Raw genomic sequence first — 12,604 nt, 5'->3', positions numbered from 1 at the left:
CTGCTTGAAAACTGTGCATATAATTTGCATATCGATGCAGAATTTCTAAAATGTACCATTTAAAAAATGTTAATTTATAATTAAGTTTCAATTATTCAATCCCATTTAATTAATTCACAATTTAATTTTCTTCCTTTTTTTATGTAATTAACAACTTAAGGAAGTTTGGGACAGGAAGAATAACTCCTTTGTCCTCAAAGATGCTGTTGCAAAGGTTCTTTAAATTTTCAATGTTTAAGGAACTATCATATCCACCTATATCTGAATATAAACAAAGGGCTTCATATCCTTAAATTCTTATGCTATAGAACACAATTACAAAATTTATATAATTATGGAGAATGACACTGAGTATACTTACGATCAAACCTTGATGCAGAGAGACTTGGTAAACTCGCTGAGCTTCCACTTCGACTTATCGAGTCCGAACCGAGCGAGCCTTGTAATGATGATGTGCTGCGAGATAACTCAGCAGCTATCTCACTCACACTGCGAGCTTGAGACAATGAGGACTGAAATAAAAATATCTTATGCAATGTGTATATTAAACATCTCAAGTGAGATGTTAAGGAAGTAAAAAATATTTTTCCTTGAATTGTAATATTAATTCAAATGAATTTGATTAGTTTTCAATAGGGTGCAAAGATGCATACTTAATACAATTAACATAAATAAACAGCAAACGTTACTAACAAATTCAGCACAATTGTTGGTAAAGATATTTGGCTCAAGAAAAGTACAAGAAAATTGTACAAATTTGAAGTATATTTCTGAGAATTTTATATTCATAATAGATAATTTTCAATCAATTCCCTGCTTCATAATTATTATAATCTCCATTCTAAAACATAAACTTAAGAAAAAGTGCCCGCATGCAGTGCTCTGTATGAGTTGCCTGCCCCTACCTTATTATGTTTTCTATCGAGGTAAAATTGATGTTGGGCCACGGCCATACACCAGATACATTTTGTCAGCTGAGGAGTGGATCCAAACCAGGAGTGGACGATAACGTTCCCCGGTCCAAAGGTTCTACGACTTACCGATACCCTGTCAATATAGAGAAAAATGATCAGTGTCTACAGATCAGTAAGTTAGATGCAAGTCTCTTTCCTATTTCTTTCCATCTGCTCTATCAAAGTTTGTGCATATATATAAATTTGTATCAAATTCTTTGAAAAAATTGTGCCAATGAACACAGTAACTAAGCCAAGCAGGTACAAACATCAATAAAAATACTAAAATGAAAACATCAGTCATGCTTCTAAATCAAAATAGAATTTTAAGTTTTTAACACACATCAACAAATATTAATTAAGTCCTACATTTATAACTTTAGTTTTTCTGTACCAATTTGTACTTTAACACAAAATGATTTTTAATACCAAAAGGTGGATTATTATTCACCAAACAAAGAATTTTGATGGTATACTCCTGGGGAGGAATAAGTGTTGAGATTTAATCAAGATCTTACTCAGAAATCAATTAATATAAGTTTTGTCGAATCTTGCCTATAGATAAGTCCTGTGAGTTCATAAGACCTTTCCTACGATCAGTCATTATGAAATCTTACTTGGATCCAGTCTTTGAGAATTCTTGAAATTTTATGCAGCAGCCCCTTTGAATGAGTTTCTTAGAAAGTGCTGAGCTGAGTTTATTTAGTGAGTTGTGGGCTGAGTTTACTTACTGAGTTGTGGGGTCAGTTATTGCGTCTGAGAGTTCATCAAACTCTTCAGGAGGCTCGAGTATGGCGTCCTCGTACAAGTTAAAGCTGCTGAGCGTGTGCACAACACTACAACACAAACCATGCTCATCTTACTAGCTGCACTCGGTAATCTATACAGACTCCTACACATGCCATGATCATACAAGGGGGACCACAGAGAGATTTGTTAATAGATCAATGAATTATTAGTATTCAACTTCAAATTAAATGAAATCATGGAGAATTATCAAAGAAATTGGAAATTTACAAATTCAATATATAAAACAGTCAACAAGCCTACATAAAGTAAAAACGGAAAAAATATATCTGAATTTCATGCCACACAAAATATTTCTCAAAATTAATTTAAAATGCTTCCTAATAAATAAAGCTCAGAATGCATTCTTGTAAACATTAATGGTCAAAACGTGACACTTTGCCTAATTTCTACCACAACACATAGATCTGCCAAATTAATGAAGGAACAATCATATCCTGGCTATAGCTTACCGCTTTGTGTCGTGGACTTCTATGGAGAACTTCTTGTCCCTGTAGTAAAGATTTTCCAACTGTTTCCAATTAAAAACCTGAAAAACAACCGACACTAAAATAAAATACCACACTAAAAATACCATGATCTGAACTTTAAAGAGTAAACCCATAGGTAAATTCTTCACAATTTGCTGCATATTAATTAGTAATCCCACACATATTAATGCTAGTGTTAATTTTATTCACACTGTGGTTTTACATTCAGGTTTTCTGTAAATATTCTGTTTTGCTGTAAAGTGCCTGTCAGAATACTATTTTGACAGTTCTAAATTCATAATTAATTTGACAGGGTCAAATATCATTTACATATTTATGAATCTTAAAGAACAAATAAATGTTTGCATTAATTTTTCTTTTTCTTCTAACTAATCAAAATTTTGTTTACATGTCTATAAAATTTTTGAATTGCTAGATCTTAATGGAATAAATTTATTTTTTTACAAGAAATTGATATTCCAAAAATATCTTAATCCTCTACATTGAATTTTGCACTTGAATGAAACATTTCCTGATAACTTCCAAGAATTGAAAAATTAAAAATAAATTATCTACTAAAAAATCCACAAGAAGTCAATGCACCTAAAACTATGGAAAAAATCCTCTTTCAAAACCATATATACACAGTATCCTAAACATGTACATGCACAACAGCAGTCGAAAAGTTTAATTATAACTGAATAATGACTTTATTTATTAGTCTATCCTCTTTTCAGTATGTATTCCATGTAAAAGGGATGTAAACATCATGTTCAGCATGTAACACTTTTAATTCAGGAAGTGTATGAAAATTTATTTTTAGATGCCCTTGGCTAAATTTAAACATCTAGTTCGATGTTATTAATGTCTATATTAAAGAGATTAAGCAGGATTTACTAGATACAACCAAAAACAAGTTAACAGTGATAAAGATCTACATGTCTGTTAGTTCAGCTTTGAATGTTGTTTACATCAATCTTTGGATTTAATAAGCTTCTTCCTTGGCACCAAAGAATATTGGAATATTAATTATAGTTTAGAGAAAAATCCAAATAGATGGTAGAACTGCACAAAGTGATTATCAAAAAAGTATATATAGAATTTACAGCATTTACATCAAATATTTCTAAAGTGCATTTTTGATTTTTCAATTCATGTACTATGTTTATTCTTCAGAATGTTTTTTACTTAATTAGTATACTTTATCTTATACTACCGGGGTATGTCTATTTTGTTCATTCATTCATAGTTTATAGAATTTTAACATTTACACAAGAAAGTTGAACAAAACTGTCACATTTAAATTTTGATATCCTACATATAATCTTTTGTGAAGCATAGGATAACTTTTCAGAATGCACATAACCTTAGCCTCTGTTTCATAAGATATTCTTGGTACACGTATAATGCACATTGACAAATTAAGTTATTTTTTCCCATCGTACCTTTCTGGGTGTGGTTTTGTCTGTCTTGTCGTACACTGCGATCCCTTTATAACTCAGTCCCAGCCACCACGGGTGGTCTTTCTTATCCTGAAACAAATCAAACACCAGACATTATACATACAGACAGACAGATATTAAATACATAGGGAAATCTGTCCACAGGAATTAGGAGTGGTCTCCCTTGTCCTGTTACACAGATACACAATTACACATATAGACCCAAGGCATGATCCTTTTGTTTTACCTACACCATCTAACATACCTGAATAATTCACCTCATCAAAAAACACAGTACATATCCAAACAAATTCTTAAGCCTAGAATACTTTTACTTTAAACTCTACATCCTGAACATAATGCCACACAAGGAAAGTGAAAACTATTTTCATCTATCAGTGTACGGCATCAGAACTACAGTATCAAGTAAGACAGGAAGTGAGGGGGTCATTCCAAGTGATCCCCGCAATCAGAGATCTCCCCCCATTCCTGGAGGAGATAAGCCCCCCTGTTCCTCTTGATCAGGTGTCTGTAGTATTGTACAGTGTCAGGTGTTTATCTGGGTTGGATCATTATCATCAGCAACTCTCTCTGTGTTATAACAGCCAAAGACCTTCCCCCCTCAATATACTTCTTCTTCCATTTCACATATCATCAGCAATTTCCCTCTGTGTCTTATAATAATGACCTTTCCCCCTCAATATGCTTCTATTTTTATTTAACATTTCATGTGTATCATTCTCTACAATCTACATGTACCAACAGGGATGCTAGACATGCTCGACTTAAATACAATTGAACTTCGGTACCTTGAACACTAATATCTTGAATACCATGGATATGTCAAGTGATTTGGAAGTCCCAAGAACTTATGATACCTCAGATACTTGGATATCTTTAAAGAATTTTCTTGGTCTTATCTAGTTCGAGACAGCAAGGTTTGACTGTAGATACTTCTGACTTTAATAAATGTCTATTTACATTAAATATTGTTTATCAATAAATTATTTTTATACTCCAATTATTTAAACTAAGATTTGAATGAAACAATATATATACCTTAACTTCATAGTAATGGGTCCCGTAGGTTGGCAAACTTTCAACAATAGAGAGATAACTGCAAACAAAAGAAAAGGTAAAACTGTATAAAAGATGTTTATGTTAATTTTCATCAGAATAGTCTAATAGTTGAATATAAGAAAGAACCCCAGTTATGATAAATAATCACTGAATATTAGAATATCTGCCAATGTATATACTCTTATAAACCTTGAAAATTGACAGTTATTTCTTATACAATCATGAATCTCAGATTCATGTTAAGATAACAAAAAATTCTCTTCCAGAACTCCAACATTTTGCATTTGCAGAAAAAAATTCACAGAAAAAATTTCAGCACTGTAAAAAATTCTTTTAACTGCCATTGAGCCTTTGTGAAATATGCTGAACTGCATGTGTTTTGAAGCATATTTACAATGGTGCACTTCACGTAAAATATATAACCCCTTATAACTGTCGGGTTCAATCTACTTCAACTGAGCAGTATTTCTGAGTAAGCACCACTCCAAAGACAAGTCTTGTCTAGTCAGTTCATGTACAAATGCATGTAATGTTTTGGGGGTTACAAAAAAGCAGGCCAGATTCTTAATTTAGTAAGCTTGAGATTTCATTGAAACTATATGCATGTTACCAAAAAAGATCATACTGAATTTTGTAAATTTCTGATTTCAATTTTTATCTCTTATGTCCATGATGTCTTGACTTGACCTTGACATTTCTGCATATCTTACATGGCTAAAGCACGGATATTGACAATTTTACATTCCAACCCCCATCCCACCTCGGCCTGCAGAAAACCCATTATTTACAGTTTATAAAATTTATTATAGCAGTCTGACTTACTTTACAATAGCGAGTCCTCTTGTTGATCCGGCTATTTTCTGATAATAGGATATCACTCTGTCTTCACTAAAAAAGAAAAAATAATTAATATAAATAATTAACATCTTAATTAAGATAACACTTGATACAGCAATGAACATTTATGACAAAAGTCGTGTCACTTCAGAATTCCTGCATGTTTAAGATAATAAAACAGTGGGACCTATATTCTACCTTCTACATCTATTTTATCTTTCCGTTATATCCTCTTGGAATCTTTGAATAATTAAAAACCAAAAAAGACAACAAATAAGAAAAACATCTACTTCTTGACAGTGAAAAATGAACAATGCAGGGTGTCCTATCAGCAAACAATAACACACGAGTGTATGTAAAGATAAAAATCCTCAAGAGCAGTGGCCCCAAGTTAATAGACAGGTAGCGAGAATCCAAAAGTAGAAAGATTCCTCAAGTTACAATAAAGTAAACAGTTCACAATAGTGACAGATTAATAGCGGATAAACAAAATGGACATATCATTTAGGGGCGGCTGTTTTGACAAACTGTCTCAACAGTGAAATCCACTTTATAAAATAAATTGGGCAGACTTAAAATAGCCTACTGGGCCAATACTTGCCAAAAAGGCCAGTCTATCACTCCTTAATTCTTTTTAAATAGAGACACCTTCATTTCAACGATTCATTGAAATAAAAGTAATCTTAATCTAAGAAACATCTTGGTTCAATTACTGGAGTTCCCTTATAAGCAGATTAGAAACATAAAATGTGTACACTAGTACTTTACCTAATACAAACAAAGAGAAGCCCAAGGTTGTACGGTATTCAAATAATAAAACAGCTTTTAACCATACCGACATAATGTCTTTGTTTTCTTTTTTTAAAAACTCTACTTCAAATATATTGCTCATGAATGAACAAAAACTGTTTTACTTCTTAACTTACCGACTGAACTCAGTCAAAATCCAAATGAAAATGATATCATGAAAACTGACCCAGAACAAAAGTATGTAAATTTCCCTCTCTTTATCCTTGCCGAGAAAACTACAAATTTACATACAAATTATGTCTGTATTGGACAATTTCAGACATACACCAGATTACAGGACGGTATCAGTCCATTGATCAGGACTCGTCATTAAACCTGCCGATATACCGAAGGAATGTGATTAAACGCATGATCTGCCGCCCAGGGATGCCCCAGGGCAGGAGAGAGATTGATCTTAGGTAAGACACGTACCTGTCTAAGATTTCAGCACATTTAGCCCAAATCAACAGTAACTCTCTTTCCAAAGGTTAGGAGAGACAGATCACAGTTTGTGATAAAATCGTAACAATTACAACATTCTTTTATATATCCTCTTTATGTAAGTTTAACACTTGACTTATTTCAGGACCTTATTTTCCTTAGCAAATGAATTCACCATCCACAGAAAAGACCCTATTGGCTAATAAGAAGAGTTTCACCAAAACATCCAGTTTTTTTCTCCCTCTGATCTGAGTTCACCCAAACTTCACCAAGTTTTAACTGCAGGTTCCCTTATTGATGCTTCAGATACTCAGGAGGAAAATAATCAGATCTTTCTTAAAGATAACCTCCAAACCATGAGCCCCTGCTCTAAACTGATAATTGAAATTCTTGATTTCATCTCTGAAAATGTTTTTTCAAGAAACACATTCAAGAAGTTTTCATCCCCATTGCATATAAACATGTGCAAACTGCTGAGAGGGGGTGATGTGTGGTTAGCCAATTATAACCCTTGACATTTCTTTTGAACCTAATCTTACCCCACTATCTGCCCTCACCCCCATTTAAACAGTAAGTATGACACCAAAGGAAATTAGGGAGCACCTGCCTGCATCCTAAAGATTATACAGGAACAAATAGAAATCCTCATTTCCTGCCCTATAGCTGCTGAAGTTTACATAAGCTGTATCATCGTCCCTCAGGGCTGATTTCTATATGCTAAGTTAAAATTCACATGTCCTAGACACTTCAGTTTTAATATCTCTGCTAATCAATTGTAAGCAATTTTCCCCAAAGAAATATGTCACAAGTTTTTTTAAAGCATGTAGATGCATGATTTTGTCCAAGATCCTTGAAGTTTTGAATAGAACTGAAGTGTTGGAATATAGAGACATCACACTGAAATTATGACAAATATCTAACATTTTAAGCACTCTGGGTTCTGCAATAAATTGAGATATTATGCACTTTTATAAGTACTGGGAAAAGGGAGGATTCATGTGACCAATATCAGAAGAGATTAAAAATCACCACAACTGAACTTAAATTGTCATGAATCGCATTTAAAGTGCAGTTAACTTCCAAGATTTGGGTAAATTGCGAGTTTGAATTTTCGAATATTTCATTTTGCAGCAGAGAAGTTTGCCTGCCTCCCACTAGGAAAGAGATTTTTGTAATGTTATCTAGAAAGCTGTGAATCTTATCTTTATACTGCTACATTTTTTAGAGGAGAGTCCTGTATCTGATAACACTAGATTGTAAACATTATTCAATTGGCTGCTCTCTCTTTTCCCCCCTTCAAAAGCTACTGCAAGAAGTTGCTGTTTTTTTTTTAATCTTTTATCATTATTTTTTTTTTAAATGTTGCACTGAAAGGAAAATGGGAAATGGCACTTGATAGAGTTGAACTATATGTATACTGGTATGTTACTTTTTAGAAAATTTATGTCAAAAATGCACTAAAACAAATTTTAATATTTCATTGACAAGCAATTAAAATTATTAAGCGAAGTCATAAAACTTTACTTAATTCAATCTAATTACAAGGAAATTAATGTAAAATCTCTGGAAAACAAGGAAACCTGATCAATGTTACAAATTGTACATGCTCTCTTTACAGTATGTCTATTATATTGCCATTGGGGGCTACCTATCACACACTAGGTAACACAAATTAACCAAATGAACCATAAAATCGGTCATCGGACTAAATCAATATTAAATTGATGAAAATGTCACACCTCAATACGGCCAGGTCTTAATGCTCTGGGTTAATTAGAACACATGCCATTACGACCCCCTGTGGGGGGAACACAGAGCCACTTATCAGCTATCTGTGGCCAGGTAAACATAACCAGCAGGGGGGCCCTGGCCATCCCACCCTCCTTTTATACCCCACTTCCTTTATAGTAAAGGTATAGATGTGTTTCACATTAAATTTCCCAGGGTTTTATCCCTTTTACACACAAAGACATGATACATTTAACAGTGTTTAAAGTAAGCACATGCTGCCATGCAGGAACATCCATGAGAATGCATTCTCTATAAAACATTACAGAATTTTCAATTTTACAATACCTTCAATTGATACACTTTAGGATTCACCAACAGTTTAATCCTTCCTTTTGTAATGTTTCAAACAGCTGCACAAAAACTGAATGAATCTCCAAAATAAAATATAAAATCCCTCTGCAACAGATCTTTAACATGTGAGATTGTAAATTTCTTCAGGCAACAGAGAGACTGCTGTTGAAATTCACGACATAATAATGTCTGATTATTCTTTCTCATCTATGACACATCAATTAATGCAGCACCGAAAATTGATTTTTCTTCCACAAAATCTGCAGAAATTAGCAAACAGTGGTCTTGACAAGAAAAGGAAACCAGCCTTATGTTTTTTCCTGTTCTTGCAGCTTCACCATAACACCATTACTAAAAGTCAAAATCAATATTTACTGCCCTAACCTTGAAAATTCTTCCCAATTTCTCTCCCTGGAAACTAGTATGGATGCATCCTTTTTGTCAATTTACAACATGCAGATTACAGCAACGCACCAATACAGCTGTGTTCCGAAACATTAATTGCTCTCAAAACTGCATCACAATTTCCCTGTATAACAATCTCCAGCTAAACAACTATCTGTGATCGATCCTAAAGCCTCTCTTCCCATCGCACCAGAACTATTAAGTTTTCACACACAACAGTAACATTTGGATCGGCCAACGATATCTGTTGACTGCAATCCAAGATAGGTACATGAACTCACAATACTATCATCAACATTTATTCTAAAGCTGTACCCATGATTAACACTAAATTGTCTTTAAATAGATAATTTTTCTATCTGCACACTTCTATTATAATTTATTGGTAAAAGTGATATTTCCTTACTCCCGTTCCATAGTTGCATGACATTTCATGTGTTAAATTTTGCAAAATTCCAAAAATCTGTCTTTCAAATATTTCTGCATCCTATTTTTTTTTTTTAATGAAAATGTCTCAGATTATATGATACAACTCACTTCTGGATTATCACTTATACATATATGCAATGTTGGCATTTCCTGGTACTACTTCTTTACAAAACTCATGTACACCTCAGTACTTATAGTACTATACTTACCAGTACTGTATAGAGGGGTGCTCCCTCAGTATATAGGTAGGAATTACAGGTAACTTCTTGAGATCATGTCTAGCATTTTCATCACTACAAAAAATAAAACAAATTAGTGACCATTTACAATGAACATATACAATTCAAGATGCATGTGAAAAAAAATTAAAAAAGAAAAAAAAAAAAAAGAAACAGAAAACTACAAATACTTTAAAACTTGTCAGAACTCTTCCTTGAATGCTGTTATCTTAAAGACACACACTTTAATCAGTCCTTCACTGACTTTTTTGTGAGGCTATATAGGTCACCACTTGCAGGGCAAAGTAGCATGTTCGCCAATACCTGCTGCTAATTTGTACAGAAATAATCAACTATCTCCTTAGCCCTAGATTAAGTTTGTTTGATGAAGACTCAAATGTCAGATGTTTTGATTAAAACTCTTTGAAAAAGGATCTTAAAAGTTTATCAATGAAAATAAAGTCCTATCAGCAACAAGGAATCGTATTTTTTTACTTCTAATTTGTACATATTTTTTTTTTCTTTTTACAGCTTATTTATTTTTTAAATCTAGAATTTGTGAGACAAATTATATCATATCATATTGAAATCCAGAGCCACACATAAAGCAGATTTCAATTTCCTTCTGTGTGCAAGAACATGTGATATTACACTGAAGGGCTGAGACAATACGGTGCACTGATGGTTAACCAACAACAGCAGCTGAAGTGAAGATCATTTCCTATGACAGTCTACATACTAAGTGATAGACATGTTAATGTCTGAGAAATGACCAAAAGTACACAAAATGTAGGTTTGCAGGTGAAACAACTAGGGTCAATAAGTGTTGTCAAATTGTTAGAAATTATAACCAAACATGTTGATCCAAATACAATTTTTAACATTCAATTTTTCAAACATATGCTTCATCTATCACATTATAGTGTATGCAGATTTTATTTTGCAGTATTTTCTTTGATAAAACTGGCTCAATTTATCATGTTTATCATCTTTTCTCTTATTAGTACATGCAATATATCAAAACCAATACTGATTTTAATCTAGATGGCAGGTATGGTTCATTTTAGTTATTTTACCTATCTCAAATCTGTTTGGATTTTCACATTAAATGGGGAGCCAAAATTTTACACTCAAAATTTTTTGTTATATATATATTCAAATTTTTTACTCCTCAAAATCGGTTATCCCCCTTTGCATGATACTTTCCATATTTACTTCCCTTACCTGGTGTAATCTCCATGAGTGACTTGTAAAACATAGGCTGCTAACTCAAATATCGTCTCACTGTCACACTCTATCTGCCCCTGTCAACATACAACAACAATTTTTATCCTTCTATTCTCTTCTAAAATCCATCCATCATATTTGTTTGAACTCGAGCATGCATTTAGAATTTTGTGTGTGATGTATGTGCCATCAGTATTAGTTTTGTTTGACAAGCCAGCTAAATGACAATATTTTAGGTGGGTTCTGAGCATTGATAAATTTTTTATCTGGCTTGTCAAATAAAACTTAAATATTGATGGTACATACATCAAACACCAAATTTTACATGCATGCTAGAGTTCAAACAATACAACTTTTTTGATCTTTAAAATACTTCATAAAAGACCATATGAATTATGTTTTTGGTTCGTATAATCTTGTGTGTTTACAAGATGACATATCTGCATGCAAATAAAGCAGGTAACATTTTAACCCATTGTTCTTATTATGCTGTAATATGTATATACAGATAGAGAACAGATGGGAAAATCTGGTCTACAAATGATTTTTACCATTGCAGAATCTTGTGTATGAGATTAGGGGATGTCTAGGGTGAAGGATTTGTTTTATATAAAATTTCTAGGGAGAAAATCTGCAGTTTTTTAATGACAACTACAAAAGTAAAATTTGCTGAAAACAATTTAAAACTTTAAATGTTCTAAAAATCATAAAATACATCATATGTCCAAATTCACATGCATTGAGGTAAATTAGGACTTGAATATCTGCTTTGAAAGTTCATTCAAAATGACTTCAATGCTACAAATTGTATGGTAATGAATTGGGAACAGTTTAACATTTCACACTCCATCAAGTTTAGTGAGAACTTTAAGCACTTTATGCTGTGGAGTAAATACATTTCCAAATTTTTGGAGATGAGCCATCTCCCAATATTGCAGTCTTCAATCAAACTAATAATCACTGTCAATTTTTTGCTAGATTTTCTCTTTCCAGGCAGGAAGTGCTAGTTGCACATATTTCAGTTTTTAAACATGAAGCAATTTATCTCTAACGAACAAAATGAATTAACAATCACAATGTTTTGTGTTTTAGGAGAGGAAGTTGGATTTTTTCCCAAGTGAATTAAACATATAATATTTGTCAATCTTCCAAATTTTGTCTGTTATTGGGAAAGATGGGCATTTAGGATGACAGTGCCACTGATGATGGTCAAGGACAAATTTTGATCTGAAAAAGATCACTTGAGCCTTGGGCTCAGATGAGCTGGAAGTGAACTCACCTTAAATATTGCTTGTTTGGCGTTTAAGAAAAAAACTTCAACAGTCTGAATATCTCTCAGCGAGGCTATACTCTCAACATAAAACCTGCAAAAGAAGTTAAACTGAAGTTTAAATATATAAAGTCCATGATCATGCATGATGTTT

General features: G+C 32.9%; 1 protein-coding gene across 9 annotated transcripts in view; it reads right to left on the bottom strand.

The window, feature by feature from the left end:
- The window catches only part of LOC134237857 (FERM domain-containing protein 4A-like), a 54,583-nt gene that overhangs the window by 13,246 nt on the left and 28,733 nt on the right, over positions 1-12,604 (bottom strand). For 8 of the 9 annotated variants that reach the window (XM_062720006.1, XM_062720000.1, XM_062720001.1 and 5 more), the window contains exons 5-14: positions 12,460-12,544; positions 11,178-11,257; positions 9,945-10,028; positions 5,575-5,640; positions 4,732-4,789; positions 3,676-3,762; positions 2,213-2,289; positions 1,685-1,789; positions 906-1,047; positions 362-512 (exon numbers count right to left, since the gene is read on the bottom strand). In XM_062720006.1, coding sequence (XP_062575990.1) covers positions 362-512; positions 906-1,047; positions 1,685-1,789; positions 2,213-2,289; positions 3,676-3,762; positions 4,732-4,789; positions 5,575-5,640; positions 9,945-10,028; positions 11,178-11,257; positions 12,460-12,544 — 935 coding nt within the window. The remainder of the gene's footprint in view (positions 1-361; positions 513-905; positions 1,048-1,684; positions 1,790-2,212; positions 2,290-3,675; positions 3,763-4,731; positions 4,790-5,574; positions 5,641-9,944; positions 10,029-11,177; positions 11,258-12,459; positions 12,545-12,604) is intronic. The other variant, XM_062720002.1, reaches the window with a different exon arrangement.

This window comes from Saccostrea cucullata, unplaced genomic scaffold (genome assembly GCF_032062105.1).
Source record: "Saccostrea cucullata isolate Sc308-1 unplaced genomic scaffold, CSIRO_AGI_Scuc_v1 ctg348, whole genome shotgun sequence".
Lineage (NCBI taxonomy): Eukaryota > Metazoa > Mollusca > Bivalvia > Ostreida > Ostreidae > Saccostrea > Saccostrea cuccullata.
Note: the sequence above shows the minus strand (reverse complement) of the source record. Positions and strands in the feature narration are given on the sequence as shown.